Genomic DNA, 11,696 nt, shown 5'->3' with positions numbered 1-11,696 from the left:
CGCTGTAACACCTCATGAGGCCTCCAGGCGTTTGCTCACATTGATTAACGGTGTGGTGTAGGCTACATAATGTAATGCGGAGCACGATATCACCACGGGGACTTAGCACTATTATATCGACTTCGAACAATTTGACAGAATTAATTACCTGCCATCAAAATATTGTCGGTCGACTGATCATTCGAAATCGAAGCAGTAGAAGTTTAAGGACAACGGCATTCAAGGTTTAATGCAAATACACATTAGATAATCAAACACAATTTTAAAGATATCATTCCCTTTGTTCAAATTTTTTGACTTGTTTTGACTGTTTGACACAAAAAGCTATTTATGAATGGGAATAAATGTTTAAACACTATGTTTAAGACCGGTTTGGAGTCTGGACGCTCGTCTTCAGCTCGGATCATTATCAGCGTCCAGACTCCAAACTGGTCTCAAACAAAGTGTTTAAAACTGGCCAAACACACATCTATTCCTTTATTAACATACTGCAGGAGATCCCGATCTGGTACGATCGGAAGTGCAACTTCCATTTCTCAGAGCTTTCCCAGAACAGAGTCGATGTTTCGGATTGTATGACTGGTCCTCCGCAGCGCGTCCCTTACAAAGTCCGGGGTTGGGTCCGCAAGGGAAGATCCATCTTCAGTCGGTTGAAGCGAACTCCAGCTTGCTACACCTGTCATCATTTGAGTATCCTTGGTCAAAGGACCGATGGTTCGATTGATGGCTTTAGTCTCTTGGGTTTGCTGTCCACCACCAGGCGATAGGCTGTGTTCAAGAATATCTGGGATAATTTCAAGTCAAGGAAAGCAAGCGAGGAAATTGCTTCCTAACAAAAATCTAACAATAAAGAATGTCTTGGCATTTCACTTTAAAGTACCTGTATCCATTCACGTTGACGTCAACATTTTCTGATTTCAATCGCCTATTTCAAAAACACAACAGAAAACACTACACCAAAATGTGACGTCATGACCTTTACATTATATTGGTAAAAGTTCAGGTTTCTTTGTTGTTGATTTTTGCTTTTAAAACTGATTTGCGCTTTAAATAACGTGGTGTCTATAATGCCAGATTTGAAACTTTACGAAATACTACAGGCTACACGTCATCTTAAATCGTCTCTGCGTCAAAGTGCGAGGTGACTTCATAATGTACAATTTATCTCTCCAGTGACCTTCAATCAACTCAGCCATTGTAAAAATGTGTGGGATTGTTTCACGACACACACAAAAAACCAAGACGTGTTGCACAATAGTGACAATACATTATTTGATAAAGATACCTGCCCGAATACGCAAACAGCGAACTTGCGTGGGTTGATCTATACAGATCCCTTTTACGGCAAGCACAATAATCGTGCGTCTCTCTTGTGACATTAAGCATTGTGGAGAGCCAGCTAACACGACAGATTCGCAGTTTTGATATTTAAAAATGGGAACACTGATAAATTGGGGGAAAGGAGAAACTGAGAAAGAGCAGCACTGATTGTCTATCGGTTGATCGGCTTCTGATTTCGCGACTTCAGATTTCGCGTTCGCCTTGGAAGTGCTTAGCCATGGTAATTCTTGGTCAAATCGCCCACGTACAGTCCCCGGTTGTACCTTTTTTTGCCCTTCCAAACTTCATTTCGCAGGTGTTTGAGTTTAAAAATCATCTCAGGGGAAGATAATCATCTGAGTCGAGAGCAAAACAAGACGCGAATGCTAAGATTTGAGGGATGAGACCTTGCTTGCCGTCTTATAGCCAGACATCAAGAGTTTCTTGCGTGTGTGAGTCGTGGGAAGTTTATCAAACTCGAGTCAAGGTGTGAACAAACTACCGGTGCTCATCAATGCATCAATCAAAGTTGGAATTTTGTTTAAAGTAAATTGAGTAGTATACGTTTAATTGCGTTACAATTCAAAGCGAATCAAAGTTGGATTTTGGTTTCAAGTAAATGAAGTAGTATACGTTACAATGCAAAGGGAATCATTCTCGAAGAGTCTTAGAAAAAACGATATTATTCGAGTTACTCAGAAGATGAAGCACGAGCATTTACCTTTCGTTGAAAGTATAAACAAAATCATTACAGGTGACCATTAGGAATATCATAGTTGTTAGGTCTATACCATAGCAACATACCTAGCAAGTAACACAAGAAGCCAGGGGAAAAGTATAGATACGGGATAACTAGTCACAACTGCAGATTAAAATGTGGCATTTCTTATTTTTTTTCCTACAGTTGAGTCCCTGCATGGATGATCACATTGGAAAGAGGTTATATGGCAATGTCATGAACCGTGCCAGTTTTATCACTTGTTCTCGCGCCTCGAGTAGGTTTGTCTTTGTACCACGTGGTGCAAGGGTAACACAATGAGTTGTTGCAATACAGCAACATAGATTTAATATATGAATATGCTCCATGTGCTGAACAAGTAACCTCATGAAAACTACCCCCCCCAAAAAAAAAAAATTAGATTAGGCCTAGTCGCCTTCATTTTTTTTTGGGGGGGGGGTAGAAAGTGGGCATGGTGCCATTGGTTTTCAGTACATCTCACAGGAGAAACAAGTAAATCAACAACCAGAACACTTAGTTCTGTACAATGGTATTCTGCGTTTAAGAGATGTATACGTAATTTTAAAATTGAGTTTTAGCACCCAATTACCCTAATACTAAACACCACGCAATATTAAACACACAAGTATACTTATGAGAACTACAACGCCAACCATGTTGTAAATGTTCCATCATCTCTAATTTGAAAATAATGCGCTCAAAGTGTATGAATATATTTTGTAAAACCAGTATGCCTTAATATCTAAAACTATGTACTTATGCCTGGTCGTGTAATGTGATCTCAATGAGACGTGCATGGTAAAAATAATAAAGAATGAATGAATGAATGAATGAAAAATGTTCAGCAAATTAAGGCATTCAATATTGGTGATGCTTGTTAATAGAGCCAGACTTTGTGGGTACGTACCCACATGTTTCAACAGACAACTCTGACGGGTTGGGAATTTGCAAGTGCAGCAGTTTATCATGTCACGAACGACGTACACAATGGGGCATCTGTGCAGCTGAGCAAACAGAGGAATCGAACAGGAATTTGTGAGATGATGGGGACGAGTTGATGATGTTACAATCAGGAGAGTTCATTATGGACAAGCATAGCCCATAATGTACACGTACACTAAATAAGAGTTTATACGTGTATACAGGGCGAGTCAACAAAAAACCGAAACCCAAATGTCGGGACTTGTGTTTTAGTGAAGTTCTGCATGTAGCGCTTCCAAAATCTAGGATATGGAAGCCCAATACATAAGCTTTCTTTTAGTACAAGAATTATTTGAATCACTCATGTACTTTTGAAGTTACGGAATTTTAAACACAACCACCGTTTTAAAGTTCTGTCCACGGATCACCAAAAAGGTGTGCGTTTTTTCAGCAAAACGAAAACAATTCACACGAATCCCTGTGTGATTTGTTTTCGTTTTGCTGAAAGAACACTTACCTTCTGTTGATCCGTGGACAGAATTATAAAAACGGTGGTTGTGTTTAAAATTCCGTAAAATCAAAATTACATGAGTGATTTGAATGATTCTTATACTAAAAGAAAGCTTATGAATTGGGCCTTTATATCCTAGATTTTGGAAGTGCTACATGCAGAACTTCATTTTTAAACAATGGTACCGACATTTGGGTTTCGTTGTTTGTTTGTTATTGACTCACTCTGTATTTGGTTGTTAGAAAAACATGCAGTTTCAGTGATATTCTTAAATAATATTTATATCAATATTGTATCGACAATATTTGTAAATAGAGTGAAACAAACGTGGAACTAGAGGTTTGGACAATTTTGTTGCTACAAATCCAGGGTGATTGGCCGCATTGTGTGTTGTTTCAGTTCAGTTTTTTTTTGTCCTTTGACCAAAAGCACTGATAATATCTTATTTTCCTCAAATTACAAGATTTATTTGCATGTATCGATTGACATTTAACATCCGGTTTCGATGACGTCACAGCATTCGGACACCTAACATCAGTAAATGATGTCAGCATTTATGCCGCAATTATCACTACTGGGCACTGAATGAGTGTGTAAAGAAAAATTATGAAAAGCAAAAAAAATAGAGTTTGATCGCTGTTACTCTAGGCCTACTGTGTTGCTAACACTGCCTCACCAAAATAATGTGGGCCATTTATGGAAGACGAGCTTTTTCTATGCGCATTTCCGGTGCTGTACATAAAACGGAATCAGGTAGGGAACGGAATTAGGTAGGGACTGCAAACCCAATCCACATGTTGGCCCAGGCGGGATTCGAACCCGGGTCACAGTGGTGGAAGGCGAGGAAAGTTCCGCTACACCAACCTGCTTGGTGAGATCGGTGTTTTCGGAACATTTTCCGAACAGCCTTTGTTTTCACAGAATAGGTCCGATTGGGTTTGTGTTTGTCCAAGTTACAAACGCAATGTCTTGTTGTTGTTTTTTGGTTGGTTGAGTTTCACTTGCTATGTCATAGCAGGAACGTTTTCATCGATATGCATTATAGCCTAACAGCGCAACATTTTTCCTTTTCTCACTTATTTAAGGCTCTTTATTTTTGTGACAAATATTTGGAGAAAAATAGGAGGGAAAATTCCCGTCCAATTATGAACACGTGGGCGGCATTGGCTGATTAAAAATTAGTCATTGCTATCTTTCTTTGAAGCAGGAAAAAACATCGCCTTATAGAAAACTGAAAAATTATCGCGTGCGCAAAACTAATGAGGCATTGTGTACCAAATTGCGAAACGAATGACGTTATGACATTGGCGAAATGACACTCATTCTTTACGGATATAACTGTTATAATGACGTAAATTAAAACGCGGTTCGCCATGTTTTGGCCTGTTAGCGCGCTATACATGTACCTTGTAATCAACAAGCACACCTGGGTCCACTGTTGTGCATAGCGGATGTACTCGGGGTGTCGTGTTTGCGACAAAAACAGGAAAAAAACAAGCATACCTAACAGCCTTCACCCTTGAAAAGGTGTCTTACGTGTAATGCAAAGACTTTATACATTAATTTGCACCAGTGCAACTGTGGCCTATGGATCTTAGCGTTTCAATGTGTAATTTAATCTTTCAGAATTTCGGTTATTTCAGAAGGGTTTGGGTAAACTCTTAGCCTATGGTTTACACTTTATATTACTACGAAGCGACTTCCTGGAGCTGCTAAGCACTTCTAATTTATCATATTAATTGTATCGCGACTTCCAGTTTTAATGGACCAGCAATTTCGACAAATTTCGATCGGCACGGCGATTTCCAAAAACTCCTGGCTGCATGCTGAAAGCAATTGCTGCACGAGAAACATATTAAATGGTGGAAAAAAATTACCATTTTTTTTGTACTTATATTTTTCTCTGCCTATACATGTACCAGCCACGCCATAGAGAAAAGCCATAATAATGCGTGGGCAAATTTACATCACACTTTGGTCTGACTGAAAACAATTAGCCCTTAAATTGCTTTCTCTATAACGCACCGGGCTAAAAAAAAAAAAAAAAAGTGCATGTAGGGCTTCGTTGATAACAATTCCGTAACAATCACTCGCGGAATTTGAATCAATATGCTTATACTTCTACAGACTTGCCAAGGATTTTCCTTGAACTATAGTGTTGAATTTGTCGATGACGTGAGCTTAAACCCAGCGTTATCCATCTTCACACTCGCATTCGAGGAAAAATAAAGAGCGTGTATAATAACACGCCGATGGTGCAGTTTGTCGTCCTAAATTTTGAAGTTTTTTTTTCTCTCTATTTTGATTGGGACGCCAACCACGGATAAACAAGGATTAATGAGCCTATCAAACTAAGAAGGTATCATGTTTCTAAACAAAGGTGATGTGTAGCATATTTGGCACGACATAATTATAACTACAATGTACCCTATAGGCGAGCGAAAAGAAAGTGATCCGCTGATCGCGTAGGAAAAAAATGTTAAATAAAAATGTGTGTCTTGCTCCGTTTCATAAAAATAGCATAGGAACGTGTACATGTTACTGACTATTAACTGTGAAAATTTCACGTAATATGCATACTCCATTCAAAAAGTTATTCCCATTTGAACAGAAATACGTGTAACCCGAAATTCAGCTGGCCACCACTGATCACTTACCGATTCGCATTGACGAATACCTTTAAGCTTTAAATACAATGAACCATGGACATGATATGAATGAACAAAAACTTGCAAAGGAAAACAGACTCGGAGTCAATGGCGGATCCAGAGCACAATTTTAATTTTTTTTGGGGGGGGGGCGGGTTCGTTTTCAGTTCTAGATGCTCTGTGGTGCGATCTGAGGCAATTTCTCACCACTTGAACCAAAATAATGTGCGTGCGGAAAAGATGGCGGTGTGCGCAGTGCCTGCCTTTATTGCGACATCACTTGAAATCAAAATTTGACAGTAAAAATGATTTTTAGTCTCGACGGCTCAAATTATTAAAATCTTATTTTGTATTTGAATGCCTGTGCGTAATCTCTGGTTCTCACTCAGCTGGATAGCTTCCAAGCATTTAGCATTCTATGGACAGCTGTGAAAATGGGTTATTTCAGTATGACATCTGATAGCATGGATCCATTTCAGAAATTCTTTTTTTTTTTCAGGAGCGGAAATAACATACATGTACACAAAAACAAGCACGTGTGAAACGAGTATCAAATGGTATTGCTTTAGAAGGGGAACAAACAGATCCAGGTCATTTTCTTTTTGACTCACCCTATATAAATATATGCATTAGTAAATTTAAAACATTTGTGGCTGCTGACTTGGTTTTGTTAACCCAGAATATATAAAAAAATTAACAAAATAATTAATACATAAAAATGTAGCTACTTTAATATAGTAGCTCACATTTACGATCACCTAAAGAGGGCGCAATACATGTACATGTAACACACATTCTTGTTCAGTAACTGTGGGGACTACACACGAGTTGTCCCCATGGCGCTATGGGGACCGAAGACGCTACGGGGACAGCAGAAAGTCCCCATATAACTGGGTCCTAATTTGCCTAACAATAAAAACTTCCCCATATAAACACGGGGATGGCCCGCCCACACTTACCATACAAGAATCTGAAGACAGCATTACATTTCCTATACATGTACAATGAAATAACTGTACAATACTCGCAAAGGGATGCACGTGTACATTACGTTTGCTGTAGTGGCGGCAGAAGTAGCTTGACGATTTAAAGGATACATTCGAAGCATTTAATTTTCTGCAGCTCGGTTTGAACAGCACTGGAGAAAGAACAGAAAAGGTCCAGATTATGGTCTTTGTAGGTAAAAAAAACCCTTACAATTTGCGATGAGTTACAACTGCATGTACATTGTAATTGTATGTATCTACTGAAATTTGATTGATGAAATAGAAAAATGAGCAATTAGGTGGTTTTTGATGGGATAGAATGGGGCGGGGCCAAAAGAAAGGGATGGGAGGTGATTGGATGGGATGGGATGATAGGACAGAATCATAAAAAGCACCGAGAAAGATTCGTCATTATACTCTCCTTGTATATTATAACTACTTTCGAGATATTAAATATATTACCCATCTTGGTGGGAGGAGTCTGACTCGAGAAACTTGTAGAAGTTAACTCTTTCCTCTGGAGAGCTTGCCACCCATGTAGCCCATTCTACTGCCACCATGACATACCTGAAAATAAGGGTTGGGCAATGAAAACGATGCTCTTCAAAGGTAAAAGTAGCGGATCTAGACGGGGGTGGCAATCCCCCGTTCAGCCTCTGACTAATGTTATAAAACTTGACTAACAAAATAAAGCCAAAAATATTTTTCGAAAAGGGAATGCGAAAGTTTCTAAAACTATTCTGGAATTGCCTTAGAATGCAGGAAACATCATTGTAGATTTCAAAATTTTCTGAGGAGCACGCTCCCAGTCCCAGACCCCCAAGTTCCTGAAAGCTAGATCCGCCCTTGAACAACCTTTTCAAATTTACTGAACAGAATTTGTACAGCCGTGAAGCTAGACTGTTGATAAAGGCGTGATGCCAAAGAACTTAATAAAGGTGGATGATTACAAAGAGCTATTACTTTTTGCATTTACTGCTTTTACAAATATTGCCAAGGGAAGTTTATTCCTGATAATATCCAGGATTCCAACCACCAATATCAAAGTCACCCACCTCTGGTATTCTTGTGGATTCTCAAGAGCAACAAGTATGTGTTGTCCATTTGGAAGCAAAAGCTGACACACACCCTTCTGAAGACTGGACTTAAAAATAGACTTCCTTATCCTTGGAACTTGAGCTGCATGTTTAACTGGCAGATTCTAAGGAAATGCAATAAAAGAAGGAAGGACAAGATATTAATTATGCTCCATATATAATTGCTTGCCACACATCATTGCCCATTAAAAACGTGACTTGAAGTTGAGAAGAACAAAAGGAAATTTAGTAATGTGACCAGTAATATTAGTACATTGTTGGCTTGTAATAGGTATTAGTTCAAAGTCAGCCACTAGTCCGCAATGACTGATTGATAGAAACTAGCCAGAAGTTCCTAATAATTATTTATAGGATTGGTCGATCTAACGTCATATCTGAGCAGAAGTCAAAAGATTGCATATATCAGCATTAGAATCAACATCAAAGCAATATACCTGCCGACTGTCTTGTTTATTTTCTTCAACCCGACTTCTGAAGTCCCATTCCATGTCAAGAGTGGTTCGATCATTGAACACCACCCGGACCCTTCCGTTCGAGAAGGCAACAAAATTGCCGAGTCCTTCCACTTTGCTCTCCTCAATGATAACAGTTGGGTTTGGACTTGTGACAGGACAGGAGCGAGACTTTTCCTTGAAGTAAGAAATAGTGGAACACAAAAGGTTACTGAACCAAACATTGAAGGAAATTTCAGTTGAATTCATAAGATGAAACTAAAGGGAAAAGACTGCCCTGAAACCACTTCAGAATAATGTCTTAAAGAGATGACAAGTTTTCATCACCTTCCAACAGCATTTTTCTTCTCTCTGGAATGGAGACAAACCCAAATCTGCTTGCATCATATTTTGCAAGAGCCTACAGGAAAATATGGAAAGAACACATAAAAGCATACAACATATGCAGGTTAATTGTTACATATGGTACAAACTAACTCCTTCCCCTCCCCTACCCCTCCCATAAAATTACTGAAAAACTAAACTGAAAAAAAACTTTCAAAACTGAAAAACTAAAGAGAAACACCCAAACGAAACATACCGTAACACATCACAGATTGTTACATAGAAAACTTATTACAATGTACATGTATGCAAACAAATATTTTAACTTTGCATTAAATGAGAAGAATTTTACTTTCCTAGAGGCTTTCCTTAAGACTCCTGCCATTGAGTACTTGGCTCCAGGACAATCCGGAGGCAGACTCCTTACACACAGCATTCTTTCCTCAAGAATTCCATCATGCGGGATAATGTGCTTGAAGAAACCACCATTCCCAGCAGTAGACTTAATAAGGGTGCCATCCCCTGGGTAAATGTGGACTGCTGGATGATGACTCCTTGACAATCTGGGGTTCAGTTGAAGAAATATAGGGCGAGCTCTTGAAAATGTATGCAACCCAAACTTAATCCAAAAACTTTATTTTAGACGGTTTACTCATCAAGGCTTTAAGAAATTTACTTTACTGAAGTAACTACATTTACATATGTTAATGATTTATCAAGGGACTATCTATGGCTGCTCATTAATGAGTTTGAATAGGTTGATATTAAGTTGGTATTGGCCTATTAGACATACCTGTAAATGATTCCATTTGAAAACCACACTTTAATACTTTGGCCAACAGGAACATCTTCTTCCACGATGTCTACTCCTCTGGCCCCAGCATCCTTCCTCCACTTATGGCGGTGGCTGTCCCCACAGGTAAGTGGCAGTGGAGCAGGCAGTGTTGAAGCAACAACATCAGTCACAGACTCTTGTTGAGTTTTAGAAGTCTTGTCAATGCATTCAGTTTCAGAGTTCACTATCTTCTTGTTCAAATTGAGATCTCTAAGAACTTTGCTCGTCAAACAAATTTTATCTTGGGAGGTCCTGGTGTTCATATCTGACACTGCACTCCCTTCAAAGGACTTGTTTGTTTCATTTTTTGGAGAAAGGGTACAAGTGTGCTGTTTGGGGTCAAAGTTTAAAGCCAAATGTAATGGATGTTTCCAGAACTCCGGATACTGTTCAACAGTGTGATGCTGAATGACCCATGTATAGCCATGTTTTATAGCAATAATCTCTTCGATCTCTGGATTTTGGCTCAAATGATCTTGGGAGGTGCAACTCACCTCATGAGCACCAGCTGTACATTTTTCATCCACTGATGGCTGACTTTGATTCTCAGGGGTTTCAGATTTTCTCAGTGAATTTTTTCTGTGAATTAGAGTCTGTAAGTAAGGGCTGTCCTGATGGGACAGCTTTAAAGAGCTGCTTACAGCTGTCCTGTTCACGTCTGACTGCAAGTCAGTTGATAGCCTTCCAACAGCATCTGTTTCTCTCTCAGATTTTTTGTTAAGCTTCCCATGCTTTTTTGCAGTCCTCTTTGGAAATTCTTTTCGACTCAACTTACAGAGAAACTCAACAGTGAATTCCTCTTTATTTTCTGACAGCAACAGCGAAGCACACTCGTCGACAGAAGTTACTTTGACGGAACCATCTGGTTGTCTTCCCCCAGGCAGCTTCTCTGTGGATTTTGGCCACTTTACGGCCTTGATATCTGCAAAAAGTTGCTGAAATAAAAAAAGCCACATGAATCATTGAATACAGCCATCAAAGTCGTAAGTGTCAAAATGCTCGTATTTTTAATTCTTGAAGAATATTTACCAGTGTTGCACCATCAGGTAAAAACTGATGGCAGAGATACGGCTGTTCAGCAAAGCGGTTCCGACATTCAAGTGCCTGACAGACTTTATCTTTGAATTCACTTGTGGTAAACTCCGTTCTCTGCTGAATCCTTGTTCCTCCATCTAGAGGATGCTGCCCTCTTTTGGCAGCTCTTTGACACACAAAGCTTGCTCCGCAAGGAGACAGCTCTAGCTTTGTGCTGTCAGAGAACGACAGCTCAGTTGCATCATTTGTGAAGATTATTACACTGGTTACTGCTGCAGGAGGCTGGGTAGTCATGTTTCATCTAAAAATTAAAATTCTAAAAATTCACAAGTCAATTTGCATATTTTTTTCACAAATTTTGTGCAAATAGGATTTACCACCCCCCCCCCCTCCCTCGCACCCACTGGCCACTTAATATTTCAAATACAGCGTTGAAGAGTTATCAAGCTGTTTGTGACCGCCGCGCCGACGCAGCACGAAAGCAGGAAATACAATGCCCGAAATTGAATTTTGCGAAGTGCCTGGACATGCTGGATGGGATGACCGACCAATTTCAATCAATTTAACCTGTCTGCCCGTGCCTCTTTGGTGCATTAACTTACCTTATTACAGTTCTAAAATATACAGATTGACTGAGTACTCTTAATTTGTGGTAAAGTATGTCGAAAAATAAGTGAATTTGGGTATCACAATATCGAACTCGTCTGCATTTGTTTCGGACTTTTTAGCAGACGAAAACCTACGTCAAAATAACGCGCCACTTTGATAGGAAAAAGGCACCCGTGACCATTCATCACGCCTTGAGTACTGGCAGCGTCTGGGAGCCCG

At 39.4% G+C, this 11,696-nt stretch overlaps 1 protein-coding gene across 4 annotated transcripts; it reads right to left on the bottom strand.

Moving 5' to 3' along the window:
• Positions 1-392: 392 nt before the first annotated feature.
• Positions 393-11,645, bottom strand: LOC119723444 (uncharacterized protein C5orf34 homolog). Of its 4 annotated transcripts, none has more exons than XM_038194107.1 (10): positions 11,471-11,645; positions 10,947-11,169; positions 9,792-10,768; positions 9,355-9,561; positions 9,002-9,074; positions 8,657-8,851; positions 8,181-8,326; positions 7,588-7,692; positions 7,237-7,277; positions 393-784 (listed from the first exon to the last, which is right to left on the bottom strand). In XM_038194107.1, exons 2-10 carry the CDS (start codon positions 11,160-11,162, stop codon positions 537-539), a joined length of 2,208 nt encoding a protein of 735 aa, XP_038050035.1. In that variant the 5' UTR covers positions 11,163-11,169; positions 11,471-11,645; the 3' UTR covers positions 393-536. The 4 variants fall into 4 exon arrangements, with proteins under 4 accessions (XP_038050035.1, XP_038050033.1, XP_038050032.1 ...); XM_038194105.1 differs by having other exon boundaries at positions 10,863-11,184; positions 11,471-11,644; XM_038194104.1 differs by having other exon boundaries at positions 10,863-11,169; positions 11,471-11,644.
• Between the last annotated feature and the right edge of the window lie 51 nt (positions 11,646-11,696).

This window comes from Patiria miniata, unplaced genomic scaffold, assembly GCF_015706575.1.
Source record: "Patiria miniata isolate m_02_andy unplaced genomic scaffold, ASM1570657v1 HiC_scaffold_17, whole genome shotgun sequence".
Classification (NCBI taxonomy): Eukaryota; Metazoa; Echinodermata; class Asteroidea; order Valvatida; family Asterinidae; genus Patiria; species Patiria miniata.
Note: the sequence above shows the minus strand (reverse complement) of the source record. Positions and strands in the feature narration are given on the sequence as shown.

Excerpts from the sequence above, each read along its gene's own strand:
- LOC119723444 (XM_038194105.1), bottom strand. The coding sequence starts at position 11,162 with ATGACTACCCAGCCTCCTGCAGCAGTAACCAGTGTAATAATCTTCACA. Across the intron at positions 9,075-9,354 it reads GTCTTAAGGAAAGCCTCTAG|GCTCTTGCAAAATATGATGC; the intron begins GAAAGTAAAATT and ends ATTTTCCTGTAG. Across the intron at positions 785-7,236 it reads GAAAATTAAATGCTTCGAAT|ATATTCTTGAACACAGCCTA; the intron begins GTATCCTTTAAA and ends AAATTATCCCAG.